This window comes from Gopherus flavomarginatus, chromosome 1 (assembly GCF_025201925.1).
Source record: "Gopherus flavomarginatus isolate rGopFla2 chromosome 1, rGopFla2.mat.asm, whole genome shotgun sequence".
Classification (NCBI taxonomy): domain Eukaryota; kingdom Metazoa; phylum Chordata; order Testudines; family Testudinidae; genus Gopherus; species Gopherus flavomarginatus.
In genome coordinates this window covers 53,585,689-53,609,956 of record NC_066617.1, presented here as the reverse complement: position 1 = coordinate 53,609,956, position 24,268 = coordinate 53,585,689, and the positions used below count along the sequence as shown (strand labels likewise).

At 42.5% G+C, this 24,268-nt stretch overlaps 1 protein-coding gene across 1 annotated transcript in view; it reads left to right on the top strand.

Annotated features, from left to right (window-relative positions):
- The window catches only part of ZNF277 (zinc finger protein 277), an 85,390-nt gene that overhangs the window by 49,537 nt on the left and 11,585 nt on the right, over positions 1-24,268 (top strand). Inside the window, exons 5-7 of the mRNA XM_050936284.1 lie at positions 9,824-9,915; positions 10,976-11,086; positions 16,483-16,615. Of these exons, the coding sequence (XP_050792241.1) occupies positions 9,824-9,915; positions 10,976-11,086; positions 16,483-16,615 (336 nt within the window). The remainder of the gene's footprint in view (positions 1-9,823; positions 9,916-10,975; positions 11,087-16,482; positions 16,616-24,268) is intronic.

Here is a 24,268-nt window from a genome sequence, read left to right as displayed (position 1 = left end):
TTCTAATCTGGACTAGCCTCTGGGACGGAGCAGATAGGGGCCACGTTGAAACATCTGCACCAGTGGGAGGAGAAAAGGGGAGAGCAGTATTTTAAAAAATACATTGCAGAGAACAAAGGGGGCATTTTGGTATGAGTAAGCTATCAGACACAGCTGGGCAACAGAATTAATCTTGCAGGCAGCCCCTAGGGGCACGCAGGGTTCTGCTTCTTCTACATTTATTTCAATGCTTTCAAACTGCTGGGCCCCCTTTCCCACAGCAAGCAGTGCCTGGTGGGTTTACCATATAAAAGGAGGGCCTGTGGGCTCTCTGGGATGATCACTGCACACAACAACACCCCACCCCCACCCTCCGCCGCGTAGCTCCGGTCAGGCTCAGAGCAGGGATGAGCCATTTACTGTAAACATGTGTGGCTGGGTTCCCCCCTCCAGCCCCCCACTGCATGGTTCCGATCAGACTCTCACTCACCAGAAGTACCTTCTCCAGGGTCATGGAACAGGAGCCCGCCTTGGGAGTGAGGGGAGGCTATTGGATCCAACATTAAGATTAGTTCCTGACTAGGGGGGAAATGGATTCCCCACTTGCTGCCTGTGCACTGTCGTCGTCCTCCTCCTCCTCTTCGTCCTCCAATGTCTCATCCTCCTCACTCCGTGCAACTCCCCCCTTGCAGGTGTCCATGGCATCACCCCCCATAATTGCATGGAGCTCACAGTAAAAGCAGAATGTATGGGGCTGTGACCCAGAGCACCCGTTTGCCTCCCAGGCTTTTTGGTACGCTTGCCTGAGCTTGATTTTTGTACAACACTGCTCTGTGTCCCTGGAGTAGCCTTTTTCCGTCATGGCCCTGGAGACTTTAGCGTAGGCAATTGTTTCTTTTTTTGGAACGTAGTTCTGCCATAACAGACTCATCTCCCCAGCATGCGACGAGATCCTTTACCTCCTATTCGGACCATGCTGGGGCTTGTCTGCGAATCTGGAACTGCGTGATCTCCTGTGATGGTGGACTCTGCGTGGTCGCCTGTGATGGTGGACTGTGCTGATGGTGACCAAACAGGAAATGAAATTCAAAAGTTCCTGGGGTTTTTCCTGCCTACTTGGCTAGTGCATTGAAGTTGAGAGTGTTGACCGAAGCAATCACAAGGGCGTATCCTGGGATAACTCCCGGAGGCCAATAACATCGATTTGTGTCCACAATACCTTTAACCCAGGATTGCAATCTCTATTTAAACACTACTCCACTTGCCTAGGTGGAGTACAGAAATCGAATTAAAGAGCCCTTTAAATCAAAAAAACCCGTTTGGTCATGTGAACGGAATCATTTTTTTTCGAAATGACTCGGCTAATTCCGAAATAACAGGCTAGGATAGACCAGGCCTAAGTGAAGTACTTTGCATTTGTCCTTATTGAATTTCATCCTATTTACTTCAGACCATTTCTCCAGTTTGTCCAGATCATTTTTAATTTCAATCCTATCCTCCAAAGCACTTGCAACCCAACCCAGTTTGGTATTGTCCGCAAACTTGTGTACCCTGTATGCCATTATCTAAATCATTGATGAAGATATTGAACAGAACCGGACCCAAAACCAACCCTGCAGGACCCTTCTCATTATACGCTTCCAGCATGACTGTGAAACACTGATAACGACAGTGTCGGAATGATTTTCCAACCAGTTATGCACCCACCTTATAGTAGCTCCATCTAGGTTGTATTTCCCTAGTTTGTTTATGAGAAGGTCATGCGAGACAGTATCAAAAGCCTTACTAAAGTCAAGATATACCACGTCTACCACTTACACCCTATCCACAAGGCTTGTTACCCAGTTAAAGAAAGCTATCCGGTTAGTTTGACACGTTTTGTTCTTGACAAATCCATGCTGTTACTTATCACCTCATTATCTTCTAGATGTTTGGAAATTGATTTCTTATTATTTGTTCCATTGTCTTTCCAGGAACAGAAGTTAAGCTGACTGGTCTGTAATATCCTGGGTTGTCCTTATTTCCCTTTTTATAGATAAGCACTATAGTTGCCCTGTTCAAGTCTTCTGGAGTGTCTTCCATCTTCCATGACTTTTCAGAGATAATTGCTAATGGCTCAGATATCTCCTCAGTAAGCTCCTTGACTAGACTCATTCTAGGATGCATTTCATCAGACTCTGGTGATTTGAAGACATCTTACTTGTCTAAGTAATTTTTGACTTGTTCTTTCCCTATTTTAGACTCTGATCCTACCTCATTTTCACTGGCATTCATTATGTTAGATCGCCACCAACCTTCTTGGTGAAAACTGAAACAAAGAAGTCATTAAGCACCTCTGCCATTTCCACATTTTCTGTTGTTGTCTTCCCCCCCCCCCCTCATTGAATAACAGGCCTACTCTGTCCTTGTCTTGATCGCTTGTGGTTCTTATACTTGAAATGCATAATTGCAGTTTCCTTTTAAATTGGTGGCAAGTTGGGAATCGTGAAAAACTGGTATGCTTGAGTGTTCAAAAGTCCCTCTGCACTTCTCCCAGTAGTCTACCAAATACTGTCTCCCTTCTTATGGAGTTTGGCTACTCTGGACATCAAACAAGCTATGAGGCTGACCTCTAATATGCTGGCAGATAGCCAAATCCTCTCTGTTGCCTCTCTTGACTGTCCTTAGCTATGTTTATGAGCTCAGCAACAATTTCTCTCAGCTAATCAAATTCCTTTGCTGTTTGCTTAGCATTCTCGAGCAGGTTTTTTTCATGCCTGCTATCATTAGTTAAGCAACTCCTGTTCTGGATCACTTTGTGACGTATGTTTGAAAACTTGCAGTTGGCAACTTCTCTGTATGGCTATTTTTAAACTATTAGTAGAGAGTCCCAAATCCGAGAGTGGAGCTGCTCTTTCTCGCACTCCCCAAAAATGCTCAGGCCGAGGTTTTCTCGCTTTCCATGACAGGGACTCTAAAAATCTGAAGTTGATCTGATTTTGTTTGCCTGTAACATTGATACAGATGGTCTTAACTGATGATTTGAAGATGAGGGGAGATGTTTTGTGTACAATTATTAGCAGGTTGTTTCAAGCTCATGGGACAGCATGGAGTGATGTGGGGGAAAAGAGACATAGTGACTAGTGAGGAGGAGGGGCTTGGGCTGGATACAGAGATTCTCATACAACTGTGTTAATGAAAGCTGAGATGTAGGCCAGCAACTGCAAGTTTGCATAGTGTTGTGATGCTTTTTATATTTATAATTTTGAGCATTTTATATTTCCACCTTTGAAGCCCTCTTTTCTCTCTCCACCAGTCATAAACACAATACACGATTCAAAGCACATTCTGCTGAAACTGTAGACAGAGGGCTGAATTCTGTTCTGTTACTCAGTATTTACACCAATGCAACAGGGAATACAATTTAGCCTGGTGTTACGAATACCTGCCAATTAATTTTCTCTGCCAGACTGGTAGAGAATGGCTGACTATTATTGCATCTCATCTCACCAATTCTAGTCTGTGCCTTAAAGTACTATAGCAGTGCACTCTTATTCATTAAGTGTAAAACGTGCCAATAACTTCCTGTTGCCGTCTCTGCATTTTTTTTAATTAGAAGCTGTTTTACGTAGTTCATTTGCCTGTAGCAATAGACAGCTAGTTTCTCTGAGTAGTCTGCAGTGAAATGTAACTTTTATTTAAACAGAAAGCCACTAGACATAGAGGTACTTGGTGAGTTTGAGAGAGATCTGCTGGTGAGTTTGAGAGAGATCTGCTGGGGGATCTTGATTTAAAATATGTGTTCTTCCTGTGAAGATTTTAATCACTATTCTTTAGGGCCAGATTCTGCCACCCTTGCTAATCTTGAGCAGTACCTTTTTGTTCAGGCAGACACATGGATATCAATAGTCAATTCAAGGAGTAAATTACTTCCCATTGTAAGTAAGGGTGACAGAATATAAGCTCTTCAGAGCAATCACTTTTATGCATTTGTATTGTGCCTAGCATAATGGGGCTCTGATGCTGACTTGGGTGTTTAAGTGCTATCAAGCTATCTATAACAACCACATAATAGCTTTCTCCTCTGTGAGAAACATGGTATATTTAAACAAATGGACTTCAAAACAATTTCCCAGTAGGGGTGGCACTTTTTACAATAAGAACTTGTTCCATGACAGCTAACTATATGCTGTACACTGACCAATAGCTGTCTGGTGTTGCAAGCTTCCATAGTTCAATTGCCACTCGCTTGTCCAGTGTGAATGCACTTGTCATTCTAATGTGCCTGCACAGGAGATGCTGGGGCAGGCTCGGCACACAGATCCAGGAATGTGGCCTTTCGCATCCAAAAGTTCTGCAGCCAGTGCTTGTCATCCCAGATCTGCATTACAGTGTGATCCCACTCATCAGCACTCCATTCTGAGGCCCAGAAGCTGTGGTCCACTATGTGGAGCTGCTCCTTGATGCCAGGAGCAACCTGGCATTTTTATTCACTGTCCATTGGCATCCAGTCATTGTCGTCGAACATCTCCTCCTCACACACCCAATTATAGTTGAAGTTTCGCAAATACAGAAGAATTGGGCGTCCTGTATTAGCAGTGAATAAAATAATGCTGAGCTCTGAAGGGTCCATGCTGCTGTCAGAGACATAGTGGAGACTGAAAAGTGGCTCCTGGAACTATGAGAATTTAAAAATGGCACGAAAATTACAGAATGGAACAAACACTATGGGATAGAGAATGTGGTATTCTGGGAACTTGGCTCCTACTTTTCTGAAATCACTGGGTGAATTGCTGGTAACCCACAAAGCACTGCAAAAATGTCCCACAAGGCATTGTGCTGGATGGTGGCATGGGACTCACAGGCATATCTACCCATGGTGCACTGCATTTTCCCTCAACACCGACTCATGATGAACACTCACGGCGCCAGCCAAGAGTGCATATACCCAAGCAATATACAGAAGTTGGCAGCTTTCGCTGACAGCTTACATCAACCAAACTTTCAAAGTGGACATGGCCTCAGTCTAGAGAGAAACTGATTGAGGGGCCATATCTAATTACATGTGACGGGCTAGAACCTGCAAGATTCAGAGCCATCTGGCCCCACTCCAAGAAAACTTTTATGCATATGCTTAACAACAGAACAGTTCGTGCCTAAGTGTTTTGCTGGATCAGGGCCAGAGTGCTTCTTGCAGGATCAAGGCCTATAACAGTAATAACACCTCTACTCTCCTACGGGCTTTACAAAGGAGGATAAGTATTGTTATTTTATTAACTGGGAAACAGAAGAACAGAGTGGTCTTAATGGGGAAGAACCAGGAACAGCCTTCATTCCTTTGCTTTAACCACAACTTTAGAAATTGGGTAGTCTAGGGGATAGGATGCTGAACTGAGACTCAGAAAACAGCTGAATTCTTACTCTATTCACAAACTCCCTGTGTGACCTAGTCCTACTGAGTGTACCCTGTGCCTCAGTTCCCCATCTGTAACAATGGGGATAAAATCCTTCTGAAGATAAAATCCATTAATGATTGCAATTTGCTCAGACTCTATAATAAGGTAATTTACATTTTTAGACAGACCTTCTGTCCCCTATTCCCAATGCTTGTCAAGATCTGTTTTTCAGAATTTCTGAAGCTCTTTCTTTAGAATTTTGAGGCATTCAGTGCTATCCCAAGAACTAAGAAGGAGAGTATAAGAAGACACATGTTTTTTCATTAGTCTGAGCCTTCTGTCTTTTCTAATTCAACAATTCCTAGACCTTTTGTTAAGGTCAGGTCTATTGCATTTGAGCCACATGGAAAAGTCATTGATTCATAGACCTGCTGTAATCTGCTAGCCATACAAAAGCTATTTTAAGTGCTTCTGGGAGAAGCTGATAATTCCTACCAAAACAATGCTGCCAAGAAGAGAAACACTTGCAATTTCTCAGACTCCCTTGGGGGAGACTGCAGTTTTTATGCCAGAGACTCTGGACTTCTCACAACCTCAACTGGAGCATCATGTAAGAGTGACATTTTCTAACCTCCAAATTTCACATTTCTTCTCAGTGATCAAATTTCTTTTGTATTCCCAGTTTAATATAATGGTGCAATTGAAGACTTTTGCCCTGGTCTCTGCAGTTATATGCTATTATTCTGATCCTTTCCATTTAAATGGAAAGTGGACATTAGCTCATAATCTGGTTGAATTTTTCCATATTGGCAGATCAGCATTATAGAGAGCAATATGTAGTAGGAGATTTAGGAAGGTTTTTCACGAAGACCAAGAAAAGAGGGAAGTGGAAGTGGAACTGAAAATGTTTATTGGCAACTTTTGAATACATTAGCTTCTTTGTTAAAGGTGATTTTTAGATGTTCTATATCACTTGCATCTTTCTTTTACCTGTAGCCTCGTTTGTAGATGATGAGGGAAACATATCCAGGAATTTTCCTATGCATAGACTGTGAAGGTCAGGGCATAAAAGGTTTCCATCAACTTAAGTCACATTTCTGCTGTCACTGTCGTCTTACTTGTGTGACGCTAATTTTCAAACGCCACACTCGGGATCACTGCCTCGTTGTGCTAATCTCAGTATAAACACATAGTTCGAAGAATTTACTATCTAAAAATGTTTACTTTTGTCTGAAACTTGTTACATTTCTTACAAGCTACATGTAGGATTGCAGTCACAAAGAGATTAGAAAAAATTCTTTGTCTAATTTAACATTGCATTTGATAGCACTTTGCATGTATATCTGTACATATTAATCTGTATAATTATTTAGTCAGTTCCCCATGTTGTTTGTGTGGGTCTTTCCCTCAGCAACAGAGGGGAGAGGCAGTTTAAAAATCATAAAAAATGGCTGGGGGACTTGGGGATGTTACTTTTAACTCATATTTTGAAATTGATTAGATTGCAGATTGACATTGTCCCTTTAATACAACGTACTGATGAAGAGGAAGGGGTGGGGGACTCCATTAAAATCCATATGTTTGCCATTTGTCATGTGGGCTTGGCATTTATATTGTAAATTAATTACCTGAAAATAATAATTCTGGTTTTGACATCTTGGACTCTACCCATTTCTGTCTGTGCTTGAAATCTTTATTTATTCTTATTTTGTGTAGTTTTGTAACTTCCATTTATTTTGTAATCTGTTCTCTCCTGTTTTCCTCCAGTAACTTCCATTGCCCAAACATTCATCACTCTGACATGATAGTGTGCTGAAATTGTCTTGGAACATTCTTCTAAATTTCTAAAATATTTTGTGTACTTCTGTTTGCAGTACGCATATTTAATTGCAGAAATATATTTTGAAGAGTTAAAACTGTCTCAGAACTTAATGCAGCTGGTGAAATGAATTACTGTGCCAATGCTTTTCCTCATAACCTGAGTTCAAACCTTGGCTTTGGTCACAAAGTTTAAAAACAAAACAAAAAAGTCGTTCTTCATGCAGATCACAGAACTGCTACACAGTTTGGTACAATCACTATTCTCGATTAAGCAGAATCCCAGGACTGTAAAACAGGGTGCATTGGCAGAGTTGTAGGGAAATCTTGCACAACTCCTTGTTCTCACTATACATGACTCAAGTCAGTGCTATTAATCCCTCACCTTTGTAAGCACTAAATGCACTTATCAGCTTTAAAAGTAACTTTCTACCAATGAATAATAAAAGAAAATGATAAAGTGAATACTTTGTTTGGATAATTTGAATGAGATTTTTAAAAACTCCGAGTGAAATATCAGAACAGTGATGCTGTATTAATGGCTATATCTCACATCTTCAAATAATGCCTTTGAGCTGCCAAACATGCCTATCTAGGGGAAAACAAGAGATTTGTGCTGCAGAATAGTAAGTACATTACCTTTTGAAAGAGATAGAAAAAGGAGTTTTATGTGAGGTGAGAATCATGAGTTATCCAGCTAACCATCAAATATTACATAACAGTGTCTTCCTAGTAGTACAGTACAGTTAGGAACCTATCTAGGAAGTTCATTCTGTTTTTTTTTAACTCAAATCTTGTATTTAATTAAAACATTTAAAATGAACATGGCATCTTTCATTCTAACAGATCCCAACCGATATGTTTTAAAAGTTCTATAGTGCTAGTAGCCAGACATCATAGGGCACAACACTGGGTGGAGGACCATGTTGACCAAAGACACCAGTGTGAATCCTATGAAATGCTATGGAACATTTTGTGTCCATGGAAAGCAGACAGGCCTTTTCATTTCGTATAGTCTCCTCTGACGGACCCCCACCATTTATATTGTACTGTACTCCATTTATTTGCCTCAGGAGTCAGCACTGGTGACATGTGAATTGGTGGTTTTAGGGAGTCTGGTGGAAGGCATTTCACCTTAGACCTCCAGGTCATCTCTGTCTTTCTCCATCCCCTTCCTGTTTGAAGTAGTCATTATTAAGCATGGTTTTGATTTTGAAAGATATTATAACTCAATGGTGTGATGTGGTGAATGCTTTTAATTTTGCAACTTTTTGATGTGACAGAATCTTAAGCCGAGGTTGCTGATATGTACTATCTGCAACCTCTGAGAGGCTTGGTTGGCTGCAAGTAAGAAGACACTATTGTCCCAGTTGCTAAGCAATCAAAAAGAGGTTTTGGAATTCTTGAGTGGGTTTCTTCTTATTGGCAGTAAAATGTTTGATCTCGATATGTGTTTTGTATCCTGACAATCAGTCTCTCTCTCTTCATGCCTCATTCCAACAGTTGAAATTAGCTGTAAGACACTTCTGACAAGTCCCTGAGGAGATGGAAACAGGGTGTTTTCAGTGAGGCTCTACACTTCGAATGTGTTTCACCTGTTGATCCAATAACATTTGAGTTTGTTGGCTTCCAGGATATATGGCAAGACGTTAATATTTTCCCTTAGTTTATGTCTGAGAAAGTGGTTTGAATACACTGAGTTACTTTGCATTGTCAAGTCACAGTCCCTGCACTCTCCAGAGAGCAGAGCTGGCTGTCCACAGAGGAAGCACTCTAAAGAATGCAGCAGCTCCACTCTGCACAGAGAATGAGCACCTTGCCAATACATCATTTGGGCTGAGAAAAAGGATGAGAAATTTTAGCCCAAGGGTTAAGTTTTCCAGAAGATGACAAACTTTATGGTCCTGAAACGCATAGAATGAAAGTGCCTCCTCAAGCATAACTACCGTATTGCTATTGAAACAACATAACAATTATCTTCAGGCACAATATGATTTGTTATAAGGGTTTTTTTGTTGTTGTTGTTTTTCTGCTAGCAAAGTTCTGTGAGCACAGTGTTGTGAAATTTCCAGCCTGTCACTCTAAATCAAATGAGGCTAATGGCAAGGATAGTCAGGCCTCACTTTTCCAGTGTGTTGCTTTAACCCCATAACTACTAGTAGGAACTCAGACTACTTTTATGATAGCTGTTTGTATTAAAAATGTCCTCACCTTATCTGTGCTTATGTCAGAACATTGAGGATCAAATTTAAATTAAGCGTAAACATGTACAGCTCCATTGCACCTATTTACACCAGCTCTAAATTTGGGCCTTAAGGTAAATCCAGTTAATATATTCCTTGATAGATCATTTAAACAGTTGAGGAAAATAACTCATTGTCAATGGTATTTCTTTCCGTCTAATCTGTACTGGATTATTTGAGTTTCAGAGCTTCTCTGGATTGTACACTACCATTATGTATACTGTTGAAATCTTTCTAACTTACAAGATTCAGCTGCATATTCTCATTATTGTGCATTAATGATTAAGATATGACATGATACAATAGTCCAAAAAATAATATTTCTTGGTGGAATGATTTTAGCTAGACTTTCTTTCTTTCTTTATTTTTTTAAGGTTGAATATTCAAATACTTTTTCTATTTACGCAGAGAGAAATTCTGGAGCAACAACAGCGTGAAAGAAATGATACAAGCTTTCATAGCATATGTATGTTTTGCGATAAAGAATTCACAGGAAACAGGTTTGTAGTTTGAGCGTATTTACTATTGTTTTCCTCTTAATTAACTGTTCATTGACGCTGTTTCAAAATGTCCTCAAGCCAGCTCAGTGGCATAACAGTAGGGCTCTGGAACCGGGGAAGGATTCTGATGTGATTCTTGGAACCAGACTTCTGTATCCTATACTGTAAAGAGCTGGAATTGTTGTTCAGCCCAGGGATTGGGAGTCTGTGAAACAGTCTTAAACCAGATCTGACAAGCTAAATATCAGCGTTTGAAGGGATCGTCATCTAATAATCCTCAGATGGAAGTTGAAAGTCATTTTGTCTAGCTGCATGGGAATATATAAAAGAAGGAAATATGAATCGTCATATGAATAAATGTATGTAGAAGTGGAACTGTTAATGAAAGGTGGAAGGACTTCAACAAGCCCTCTGCATGAAATTTAAAAATTAAATGGAAATCCTCCCTAAATATTTTTAAAAGATGGTGATTAAAAAATAAATAGAGGTGACCTTTCAAGGAAGTTCCCTAATAGGGAGCATCTTGCTTAATTTCTTCCATTCCAAAGAGATAGTGCCTGATTCCTACTTACACCAGGGCCTCATTACATCACAATGATTTTTTGGGTGCATTACAGAAGAAACTTGAGAAGTATATAGTATTTTTGAAAATACAGCCTTAAATTTTTTGTTAGATAACCAGCAGAGAGCAAGCTGAGAAATGACCTCTTATCATGTTTCTTAAAACACCTGTACACATTAGTAGATGAACTGTAATAATAATAATATGGGTCAAAAATAAAACTGAGTTGTAGTTTTCATTTAGCGGCTCAGATTTCATGCATGTGGACTAAGTAATTGAAGTGTTACTGAAACATGCAGTAGGGCTGAAATTTAAAATTTTCTACTTCAGTAAGTCAAACTAATTCCATCCCTACTAGCAACAGAAACATTATTATTGCTGCTTATTTGATGCTGGCTTGTCTACATTTTAATGCAATTAGTGTATGGTAAAGCACTAACTCAATAATTCTCACATGCTTACACAGATATATCCAATGTTCTTTAATATCTTTTGTAGGTCTTTTCTTTTCAATCACATGGCAAGAGATCATGCTTTTAATGTTGGGCTGCCCGATAACATTGTAAATTGTAATGAATTTTTGGCTGCATTACAGAAGAAACTTGACAAGTATGTAATCTTTTAGAAAAAATAGCCTTAAGTCATTTTGCTGTTAGTCTTGGAAACAATTTGGGCTAAAATGTAATTGTGCATTCAGGGGGACTTAAAAAAATAGGATGTTGCTCTCTCAGGTGTAATTTTAGAAAATATACTGTTTTCTTTTCAAATTTCATTCTGGCTACTTCATAATTTCTTGTATTATGTACATTGATTTAAGTGATGCATTAAAGGTGTGATCTTTCAACCCTTATGCACACAGAGATCACATTGACTTCAGTGAGATTTGTGTGCAGTAAGGGCTACAGTATCAGAGCCTATGTGCATTCATAGAGCCCAAGGACAGAGGAGACCATTGTGATCGTCTAGTCCAGTGGTTCTCAAACTGTGGGTTGGGACCTCAAAGTGAGTCACGACCCAATTTTAATGGGGTCGCCAGGGCCAGCATTAGACCTGGGGCTGAAGCTGAAGCCCAAGCCCGAGTTCCACCTCCACCTCCACCCAGGGTGGTGGGCTCAGGCTGCAGTCCCTTCTCCCCACATCTGAGGCAGCAGGTCTCAGGCTGTGCCCCCACTCCCATGTAGTAACTTTGTTGTCAGAAGGGGGTCACAGGGCAATGAAGTTGGAGAACCCCATATCTAGTCTGACCTCCAGAATAACATGGGCCATAGAACTTCCCCAAAATAATTCCAAGAACAGAGCTTTTAGAAAAATATCCAGTCTTTATTTAAAAGTTGTCAGTGATGGAGAATCCACCACAACACTTTGGTAAATTGTTCCAATGGTTAATTACCTTCACTGTTAAAAATGTATGCCTTGTTTCTAGTCTGAATTTGCCTACCTTCAGCTTCCAGTCATTGGATCATGTTATACCTTTCTCTGCTAGATTTTCATACTTCTAGGCAGGTTTTCATACTTCTCATTTTAACCTTCTTTTGGCTAAACAGCTCCTACATCACCCAAGGCCGCACTCCTCTGTCTGCCTCCTGTTATTTCTTTCTTTGTATACCAACAGTGCAGGCCCCAGCCTCCTGCATGCTCCTATGAATTTTTCATAGTTCTCCTAGCTCCCCTAGGATACTTGTCTCTCTGCAATACAGGTCTGTCTCAACTTACACTGGGTTTACGTTCCGCAGTCAGCAGAAATCGCGTATAGTCAAAATTACATTGAGTGTAATGGCGGGCGGAATCGCCCGCACTACAGAAACAATATTTAAATTGTTTTTCTCCTTTTTTTGTTGTTTTTTTTTCTTGTTTCTACCAATCGCGTAAAGCTGAAATCGCGCATGTTAAATGTGCCTAAGAGGCAACAGACCTGTACTCCCAGTATCTGTGGTGATACAAACCAGAAAGCTATGTAGACGTGATCACTGTGGTGTCTGTAAACCCTAGCTCTCCTTTCAAATAAGTATTGAGAAAGTAGATGACAACCATGGCTTGTAAGGGATTTGTTGGTACACACATGGAAGGTGAGCCTCATTACAGGCAGCATCTCTCTTCTTACCAGGCATGTACACGCATGGACATTGTTGGTTTCCTGTGGCACCCAAGGTTGTGAGATCAGACAGCTGAGCCAGTTGCCCAGTGGCAAAGCTACTGTATCCATGGCTATTTAAAGAAATTTTATTTGAAACCGGAACAGTTTTAGGAAGTAATTGATGATTCACTGATTGAAAATGATGTAATCTTGTGCTTTTTAAAAGATTCTGAATCAGAAAACCTTGTGCTGCCAACTAAGTGGTAATTCTGTGTGTTGCAAAGTGAGAGATCTGAGTCCAAAAGCCACCCTTGGCTGCTTGTTCTCCACGTAAGTAGGAGTTGGCATAATTTCAGAGGCAGAGCACTCTTTTGTATATGACCAAGGCAGAGAGAGTGAGAGAGACACTTCTCAGTGTCCCATATTAGTTAATATACTACAAAATGGAAAGCATAGATAAATCTGTCTAAATATTATAGTGCTAGAAAAGTTTGATGTAGCATAAATTTACAAAGTGATAAGATCCATAGGAGAACCTCATCAGCGGCAGCTAAATTAATATATTAGAATACGTCTAATGTTCATCCACACTGTAAGCCTGTCAGACTCCTTTGAAATAAGGAACTTTTGTCAACACTCATTGAGATGAGCCACGTTTCAACGTTCACGATCACTCCATTACCAAATACAGAATAGTCCCAATAGCTTCCATACTTTGCCTACTAAACCAGTGACAGTTTTTGTCTACAAGGTCCAGAGATCCATTAACCAATGACCTCTCAGCCTTTATGTGATTACGTAGCCAGCCACCAGTTTTTTGTTCTGCATCCATAGGTGTGGGAAGTTTTACCAGACTTCCACTTCAGAATAAAAACATTATTAAAAAAAAAATTGTACATATACTTGCCCCCAACTCAGGCAGTGGAGTACACAAGCCCAGCTGCAACACAGGCCGGGCAGCTAGAGAGGCTTCAAAGGGGGACTTGGGAGAAGTCATTAAGAGGCAGGCAGCACAGACTCTTCTTCCCCCCACCTCCCATGGGTTTCCCTAGCAGCCTGCTATCAGCTCATGCAGGCAGTGACTCAGTCAGTGTGTTTCCAGCTGCTCCATCACAGGGTTTTCCTACAGCTGTCAGTCCTAGGGTATTCCCTCCCACTAGAGCAGGGGCAGGCAAACTTTTTGGCCTGAGGGCCACATCGAGTTTTGGAAATTGTATGGAGGGCCACTTAGAGGAGACTGTGCCTCCCCAAACAGCCAGATGTGGCCCAGCCCTGCCTCCTATCCGACCTACCCATGCTTCTCACCCCCTGACAGCCCCTTTCCCCGGGACCCCAGCCCCATCCACTACCCTGCTCTCTGTCCTCTGACAGCCCCCAGAACCCCTGCTCCTGACTGCCTCCCATTGCCCCATCCAACCCCTCCTCTCACTCCTGACATCCCACCCCCTGGGACCCCCGCCCCATCCAACCACCCCTTCTCCCTGTCCTCTGACTGCCCCCAGAACCCCTGCCCCTGACTGCCCCCCATCCAATCCCCCTCCTTCCTGACTGCCCCTCCCCCCGGACCTCTGCCCCCATTCAACCACTGTTCCCCACCCTCTGATTGCTCCAGCCCCTATCCACATCCCTGCCCCTAGCTACCATCCTGAACTCCCTGCCCTGTATCCAACCCCCCCTGCCCCTTTACCGCTCTGCCTGGAACACCAGTGGCTGGTGGCACTACAGCTACGCCACCTGGCTGGAGCCAGCGACAGCAGCGCGCAGCACAGAGCACCGGGTCAGGCCAGGCTCTGCAGCTGTGCTGCCCCAGGAGCTCACAGCCTCGCTGCCCAGAGCATTGTGCTAGTGGCGCAGTGAGCTGACGCTGTGGGGGAGGGAGAATAGCAGGGGAGGGGCCAGGGGCGAGCCTCCCAGGCCAGGAGTTCAAGGGCTGAGCAGGAGAATTCCGCGGGCCATAGTTTGCCCACCTGTTCACTAGAGCCTGATCCCTCCTGAACACTTTCTATCACTACTAGCCTTGGTTAAAGGCAGGGGAGGAGTGTCAAATTCTGAGATTTACCGTCATGGACTCAAATCTGGCATAGCAGTTCTTCTCCAGGGGAGGCCCAATAGACCTACTGTGCTGATCCAATAGACCTACATGCAATACAAGTGAACTGCAAGGTCTCCTCTTTTTTCTCCTGAGAGGGATCCAAGGCCATTAGGCACAGATGCTGTCTCTTGAAGGTCTCTTTTTCCCTGCTAACCAGAACTATCCAGAAGGTCAGGAGGGAGAGGGCACGGGTAGTATGGATGACTCTGTACTGGCTGAGGGGTCCAAGTTCTCTATCTCCTCAACATGGCTCACTATGACCCCATTGTCCTGCCCTCCCACCGAGCAATGAAGTACATGAGTCCAGCTGCCACACAGGCCAGGCAGCTCATCCCCCGTTCCCTTCCCTCTTCCCAGAGGAACCTGAGGCTGGAGAGGGCTAAAGAGACCTCAAAAAGGGGAGTTGGGAGAAGTCATCAAGGGGCAGGACCTTTTCTCTTGGGGACCAATTTGTCAGCCAGAGCATCTAAAATAAACTGCCTGGTTTTGAGTGATAATATCACATGAGAGGAAGGATTCTCGGAAGGTGTAACCTCCACTTTGCGGGCATCTAGAAAATCTTCCGCAAATTCTTCCCATTCCAGAACTTGGTGGAAGTTCAAGCTGTGGTGCAGGTACCACAGCTTCTCTCCTTTGCCATCTTGGAATTCTTGGGTATAAAATTCTGCTCTGCAGTAGGAATTGATAGTTTACAGTAACAATGCTTAGAAACAGTGACTGACCAGTCTGGTTCTGCCGATGTAGCTGCATGCAGGCTGAGAGCCCAAGGGTTAACAAATCTGTCAGTCCTATAACTTGCAGAGGGGGATTTTTTGGAGAATAAAAATAAATAAATTAATAAAATCTTTTTATTTTTACTTTTTTTGTTTGTATTTTAATAGTTTCTTAGCTTGTCATCTGAGTGCGTTTGGTTGACTGTGCCATGGTCTGACTCTGTCCTGCACCACTTTAAGATGCCTCCAGAAAAATTCTTGAATATCTTTCATTTAGCTTGCTTTCACATTCTTAGGATTAATCTTAGGGTATGGCTACACTTGCACTTCAAAGCGCTGCCATGGCAGCACTTTGAAGTTTGGAGTGTGGTTGGAGCGCCAGCGCTGGGAGAGAGCTCTCCCAGCTCTGCATGTACTCCACGCCCTCTGCGGGTGTAGCTTGCAGTGCTGGGAGCCGTGCTCCCAGCACTGCGGCACTGTTTACACTGAGGCTTTACAGCACTGTATCTTGCAGTGCTCAGGGGGGTGTTTTTTTCACATCCCTGAGCGCGAAAGTTGCAGCACTGTAAAGCACCAGTGTAGCCATGGCCTTACTGTATATCTTTTCAGTTTAATTAAATATTATTAAATTGTACTGTTTTAACGCAAAAGCTTTCCACTGGTTATCATTCGACTCTCATTACATATTTTTGCAATAATCTGTGTCAGCGGTTCTCAAACTGTAGGTTGTGACCCCAAAGTGGGTTGTGACCCCATTTTAATGGGGTTGCCAGGGCTGGCGTTAGACTTGCTGGGACCTGGGGCCGAAGCAGAAGCCTGAGCCCCACCACCCAGGGCTGAAGCCTGAGACTCAGCCCCACTACCCAGGACCGAAGGCCGAATGCTGCAGCCTTAGGTGGCAGGGCTCAGGTTATAGGCGCCCAACCTGGGGCTGAAGCCCTTGGGCTTTGGCTTCCCCTACCCCCAACCTGGGGCAGTGGGGCTCGGGCAGTCTCAGACTTTGGTCCCCCCTCCTGGGGTCGTGTAGTAATTTTTGTTGTCAGAAGGGGGTTGCAGTGCAATGAAGTTTGAGAATCCCATATCTATGTTAAATTGTCTTTTAATCTGTTTTCCTTTTTTATCTTAGTTTGCAGTGTTTATACTGTGAGAAAACCTTCAGAGACAAAAACACACTTAAAGATCACATGAGAAAAAAGCAGCATCGCAGAATCAATGCCAAAAATACAGAATATGACAGATTTTATATCATTAATTACTTGGTAAGAGGTTTATATATAATTAGTAAATTGACTGGAGCTGCATAAAATATCTTGTTAAGACTGAATAATTCTGAACAAGCCATTAGCATAAAGGTCAAAATTCAAGTGAAGGACACTTAAGAAGTATGCTTAATTATCAGATGGTATTTTGGATAATTATTGAACTACAGAATAATAAATGTTTAAGAATTCTGAGACACTCAGGAATACTCCGTTTGAAGGCACTTTATGATTGAAGTAATTAGCATTCAATCTCAGCTTTAATAAGCAGGAGGGAAAATTAAATACAATAATGAAATAAAGGGAGAGCTAATTTGAGTGTTGTGGCATTGGAGTTTGTTTTCTAGTAAATTTAAGCTGAAAATATTCTTTAGACTACACAGTATATGCAAGGTAGCTAATCAGTGGCTTTCAAGTGGAATAGAAAATAAGGTTGAATTTTTTTCGCAACATGATGTGCAGTCTGTGATAGGTATTAACAAATTCCACCTAGGTACTTACATTTGGTCTAAATCTCCTTCTGTGTATATACAGCAGTTTTTCACTCCATCCTTAATTTTGGTGTGGAGTAGCTGTTCCAAAATCTGCCACGTTCTGTCCCATAAGTTGCTGCATTTCAGTTGTGGGTAAAGTGTTTTATATCTATATTACATTTGTGTTGATATCCATGTGATAAACTATTTTTTTCATGTAACTTTTAGACCACCCCACCCACTCTCTGCTCCTTAATCCTCCTCCTTTCCCCCTCTCTCCCCAGACTTTATGCTAGTAATCAGACAGCTGTCATTGTTTCTAATTCTCTGGAAAGTTCATTTCCTTCTCCTCCCCAGTGTGAAATTCATTCCCTTGTCCCCTTCCACTGCTAAAGACCACAGAGGCCTGAGGACTAGGACAAGAAAGATTCAGTCTAGGAGCAGCGATGCCTTTTCTAGATGCAAAAATGGCACTGCTCTAAAGCAGGGGTGGGGAACTTACAACCTGCAGGCCGGATTCGGCCCGCTGTTTCATTTAATCCAGCCCACAGCAACTCACTGCGCTGCAAACTGGAAGGCCTGACTCTCCCCCTGCCCGCTGGGGCTGGAGCTGTGAGTGCCAGCTTTTCCCACTGTGGGGCAAAACTGGGGCTGTCAGTCCCAGAAGCGACACACATGGCCCTGCAGCCCCTAGGAGCAGGGGCGATCAGGGAAGCTCTGTGCGTTGCCTCTACCCTCCAGCGCTCGCTTTGCAGCTCCCATTAGCCAGGAACTGCTGGTTATGTGAGCTGCAGGTGTGGGCAGTGCATGCTGCGCAGAGTCCCCAGCCCCTCCACCTAGAGGCCGGACATAGCGTACGCTTCTGGGAGCAGCACCGAGCCAGGGCAGGCAGGGAGCCTGCCTTAGTCTTGTTGGGCCTCCGATCAGAAGCCACCTGAGATAAGCACTGTCTGGCTGGAGCCCGCACCCTGAACTCGCTGCCCCATGTCGGAATTCCCCACACACACCCTAACCCCCCTGCCCCAGCCCTGAGCCCCCTTCCACATCCAAACTCCCTCCAGGAGCCCACACCTCCCTCCAGGAGCCCATGTCCTCCCGCACCCCGAACATAAGAACGCCTGTACCGGGTCAGACCAAAGGTCCATCTAGCCCAGTATCTGTCTACTGACAGTGGCCAATGCCAGGTGCCCCAGAGGGAGTGAAGCTAACAAGCAATGATCAAGTGATCTCTCTCCTGCCATCCATCTCCATCCTCTGATGAACAGAGGCTAAGGACACCATTCTTTACCCTTCCTGGCTAATAGCCATTTATGGACTTAGCCACCATGAATTTATCCAGTTCCCTTTTAAACATTGTTATAGTCCCAGCCTTCACAACCTCCTCAGGTAAGGAGTTCCACAAGTTGACTGTGCGCTGTGTGAAGAAGAACTTCCTTTTATTTGTTTTAAACCTGCTACCTATTAATTTCATTTGGTGACCCCTAGTTCTTGCATTATGGGAATAAGTAAATAACTTTTCCTTATCCACTTTCTCAACATCACTCATGATTTTATATACCTCTATCATATCCCCCCTTAGTCTCCTCTTTTCCAAGCTGAAGAGACCTGGCCTCTTTAATCTTTCCTCATATGGTACCCTCTCCAAACCCCTAATCATTTTAGCTGCCCTTTTCTGAACCTTTTCTAGTGCTAGAATATCTTTTTTGAGGTGAGGAGACCACATCCGTACACAGTATTCGAGATGTGGGCGTACAATGGATTTATATAAGGGCAATAATATATTCTCAGTCTTATTCTCTATCCCCTAACATCTTATTTGCTTTTTTGACCGCCTCTGTACACTGCGTGGACATCTTCAGAGAACTATCCACGATGACGCCAAGATCTTTTTCTGACTCGTTGTAGCTAAATTAGCCCCCATCATATTGTATGTATAGTTAGGGTTATTTTTTCCAGTGTGCATCACTTTACATTTATCCACATTAAATTTCATTTGCCATGTTGTTGCCCAGTCACTTAGTTTTGTGAGATCTTTTTGCAGTTCTTCACAATCTGCTTTGATCTTAACTATCTTGAGTAGTTTAGTATCATCTGCAAACTTTGCCACCTCACTGTTTACCCCTTTCTCCAGATCATTTGTGAATAAATTGAATAGGATTGGTCCTAGGACTGACCCTTGGGGAACACCAGTAGTTACACCTCTCCATTCTGAGAATTTACCATTAATTCCTACTCTTTGTTCCCTGTCTTTTAGCCAGTTCTCAGTCTGTAAAAGGACCTTCCCTTTTATCCCATGACAGCTTAATTTACGTAAGAGCCTTTGGTGAGGGACCTTGTCAAAGGCTTTCTGGAAATCTAAGTACACTATGTCCACTGGATCCCCCTTGTCCACATGTTTGTTGACTCATAGACTCTAGGACTGGAAGGGACCTCGAGAGGTCATCGAGTCCAGTCCCCTGCCCTCATGGCAGGACCAAATACTTTCTAGACCATCCCTAATAGACATTTATCTAACCTACTCTTAAATATCTCCAGAGATGGAGATTCCACAACTTCCCTAGGCAATCTATTCCAGTGTTTAACTACCCTGACAGTTAGGAACTTTTTCCTAATGTCCAACCTAAATCTCCCTTGCTGCAGTTTAAGCCCATTGCTTCTTGTTCTATCATTGGAGGCTAAGGTGAACAAGTTTTCTCCCTCCTCCTGATGACACTCTTTTAGATACCTGAAAACTGCTATCATGTCCCCTCTCAGTCTTCTCTTTTCCAATAGGTAGCAGGTTTAAAACAAACAAAAAGAAGTTCTTCTTCACACAGCGCACAGTCAACTTGTGGAACTCCTTACCTGAGGAGGTTGTGAAGGCTGGGACTATAACAATGCTTAAAAGGGAACTGGATAAATTCATGGTGGCTAAGTCCATAAATGGCTATGGAAAATGACCCCTTCAAAGAACTCTAATAGATTAGTAAGACACGATTTCCCTTTACAGAAACCATGTTGACTATTGCTCAACAGTTTGTTTTTCTATGTGTCTGACAATTTTATTCTTAACTATTGTTTCGACTAATTTGCCCGGTACCGATGTCAGACTTACCGGTCTGTAATTGCCGGGATCACCTTTAAAACCCTTTTCAAATATTGGTGTTACATTAGCTAACTTCCAGTCATTGGGTGCCAAAGCTGATTTAAAGGACAGGTTACAAACCTTAGTTAATAGTTCCGCAACTTCACATTTGAGTTCTTTCAGAACTCTTGGGTGAATGCCATCTGGTCCCGGTGACTTGTTAATGTTGAGTTTATCAATTAATTCCAAAACCTCCTCTAGTGACACTTCAATCTGTGACAGTTCCTCAGATTTGTCACCTACAAAAGCCAGTTCAGGTTTGGGAATCTCCCTAACATCCTCAGCCGTGAAGACTGAAGCAAAGAATCCATTTAGTTTCTCCGCAATGACTTTTTATCGTCTTTAAGCATTCCTTTTGTATTTTGATCGTCAAGGGGCCCCACTGGTTGTTTAGCAGGCTTCCTGCTTCTGATGTACTTAAAAAACATTTTGTTATTACCTTTGGAGTTTTTGGCTAGCCGTTCTTCAAACTCCTCTTTGGCTTTTCTTATTACACTCTTGCATTTAAACTGGCAGTGTTTGTGCTCCTTTCTATTTGCCTCACTAGGATTTGACTTCCACTTTTTAAAGGAAGTCTTTTTCTCTCTCACTGCTTCTTTTACATGGTTGTTAAGCCATGGTGGCTCTTTTTTAGTTCCTTTACTTTGTTTCTTAATTTGGGATATACATTGAAGTTGGGCCTCTATTACGGTGTCTTTAAAAAGGGCCCATGCAACTTGCAGGGATTTCACTTTAGTCACTGTACCTTTTAACTTTTGTTTAACTAATCCCCTCATTTTTGTATAGTTCCCCCTTTTGAAATTAAATGCCACAGTGTTGGGCTGTTGAGGTGTTCTTCCCACCACAGGGATGTTGAATGCTATTGTATTATGGTCACTATTTCCAAGCGGTCCTGCTATAGTTACCTCTTGGACCAGCTCCTGTGCTCCACTCAGAATTAAATCTAGAGTTGCCTCTCCCCTTGTGGGTTCCCGTACCAGCTGCTCCATAAAGCAGTCATTTAAAGTATCGAGAAATTTCATCTCTGCATTTCGTCCTGAAGTGAAATGTTCCCAGTCAATATGGGGATAATTGAAATCCCCCACTATTATTGGGTTCTTAATTTTGATAGCCTCTCTAATTTCCCTTAGCATTTCATCATCACTGTTACTGTCCTGGTCAGGTGGTCGATAATAGATCCCTAATGTTATATTTTTATTAGAGCATGAAATTTCTATCCATAGCGATTCTATGGAACATGTGGATTCGCTTAAGATTTTTACTTCATTTGAATTTACATTTTCTTTCATATATAGTGCCACTCCTCCCCCTGCACGACCTGTTCTGTCCTTCCGATATATTTTGTACCCCAGAATGATTGTGTCCCATTGATTGCTCTCAGTCCACCAGGTTTCTATGATGCCTATTATATCAATATCCTCCTTTATCACAAGGCACTCTAGTTCACCCATCTTATTATTTAGACTTCTATCATTTGTGTACAAGCACTTTAAAAACTTGTCCTTGTTTATTTGTCTGCCCTTTTCTGATGTGCCAGATTCTTTTTTATGTGACTATTTATCATCTGATCCGGCCCTTACATTATCCTCTTCCGTCCTTTGTTCCTGACTATAACCTGGAGATTCTCTATCTCAGACTGCCCCAGCCCTGAGCCCACTCCCGCACTCCATAGCCCTTGGCCCCAGCCCAGAGCCTCCTCCTGCATCCCAAGCCCCTCATCCCCAGCCCCACCCCAGACCCCGCACCGCCAGCCAAAGCCCTCACTCCCTCCCGCACCCCAAACCCCTGCCCCAGCCCTGAGCCTGCTCCCGCACTCCAAACCCCTGGGCCCCAGCCCAGAACCTCTTCCTGCACTCCAAGCCCCGCACCCCCAGCCAAAGCCCTCACCCCCTCCTGCACCCCAACTCCCTGCCCCAGCCTGACGCCCCCTTCCAGACCCCGAACTCCTCATTTCTGGCCCCACACCAGAGCCTAGGGGAAGCCTAGCACTCTAAAAATAGCTGTGTAGACAGTGCTTTGAAGTTGCGGCTCAGGCTAGACCTTGGACTTTGGAATCCACCCCCTTCTCTTGGCTTCAGAGCCTGAGTGTCAGCCTGAGCTGTAACTTCAAAGTGCTATCTATGCAGCTATTTTTAGAGTGCTAATGCAAGCCCTAGTAGCATAAGTGTGTAGCTCAGGCTGGGAATCTCGCTGCTATGGATTGTGTAGACACACCCCGTGTCACCTGGCTTTCTAGGTGAAAGGATACAAAAAAGTACAGATATTTAAAAAAAAAAAAAAAAAAAAAAACCTCTGAAATGTGTGTAAATCAGTTTACTGTAAAATATGTAACAAATGACATACTAGTGTAGGATGATATAAAGGTTTCCTTTAGCATCAGTCTGAAGTGTTAAAACCTCTCCTACGCTGGGAAAGGTACTTGCACTCTTAATATCCTCTGGTGCCTTTTTAGTTATTTTTACACAGAGGAGGCAATGAGATTAAAGAGAATGCAGACTGTAACACATTCAATGGGCTTTCAATGGATTACCCTGTACTCATGAAGACATAATGTTAGTTCCTACTGCGCACATTTGGACCATGGTGATAATGTTAATGTGATGAAGCTGTTTTTGAGTTGATTGCAGGTTCAGCACCAGAAGCTAAAGCTGCCCAGGGCCTGTTTTCCATAATGACATAACACATTGCTGTTCCTCAACTTTTTGCATTGTTTGTTTGTAGAGATGTTTAACTGTTTAAGACAAGCCATATTAAGCTTTTCTGGTTTCTCATCCCTGGTGAAAGCTCTTTCCTTTTGCTGTATTTGAAATGTCCAGGAGAGTCACAGCTTTCAATAGCTAGCAGAATGTGGCTGTTACATGTCTGTCATTCATTACAGAGCATTGCTTGATATAAAAATGTGTGGCTTCCGGTTAAATGTGACTTGGTTTTTGGGATGGGGTTTTTTTTGTTCTGTTTAATAGACAAACTAGAGAGTTTTCAGAATGAAACAGCAAATACCTTATCTTTCCAAATGTCAGTTGTGCGAAGCTTAGTTTTGTAAAAATGGATCTTTAGTAGTGAACACCATTATAATCTCGTTTTAATCTACAGCCCTTTTTAAATACACACAATAAACCTCTGGAAATGGTAGCTGGATCTTAACCTATTTGCACAGAAACCTATTTATATGTTGTAATTAAAGGTATTTCTTTTTAAAACAGACTTGTATCTGTGTCTCTGCTCTTATAATTTTGCTTTATATATAAACCCTCACAGAGCACTGTGTTAAATAGTCTTTATAGTTATAGTCAGGCCAGGGCTGAAGATTTTTGTTTTTGTTTTTTGGGGTATTTTAAATAGCTCTTTTTGTTCACATGTATTGAGACCTTTTATTGAATTGCCTCACAAACTTCCGGCCTATTCCTGCTCCCATTGAAGTCAGTGGCAAAACTCCCATTGACTTCAGTTGGAGCAGGAACATATCCTTTGTTTTTCCGAATTATGCTTTTAGGCTTCATTAGCATTTATAGCGTAATTAATTATGAAGATCTCCTTTCTGAACTGAGACATTGCATTTTATGGCTGGCTGGCTTCTGTGTGTTCGTCCTTCCCTGCCTTAAGTAGCGTACTTGACATTGCTGGGAATTATGTAAATGTAGAGTCATGTGTCAATAAGTCATCTTCTGATTTACCAAGAATCCTTAGATGTCTGACATCATTTAAAAGTTGCTTTTGTTGTGCTGCCTCGATAATTAATCACATACTCTGAGTTTTGCTTTGTAGGTTACTATACAGTAGTACACGTGCTCTTTAGTTATGTAAGGATAGAGGTTTTTCTTAAAACCCCATTATGTATGTAATTTCAGCCCTAAGCAACAATCAAAAGATTATTTATGATATATTTAATATTCCCGTTGCATTAGGGTGGGATTTTCAAAAGATAGGAGACTCAGGCTCACAAATCCCATTGAAAATCAAGGGCTTCTGAGTCATTTAATTATGTTTCAAAATCCCAGAGGCCCCCTTTAGGATCAGGGACTCTGTAGGCTTTATATGAGCACATTAGATAGGGCT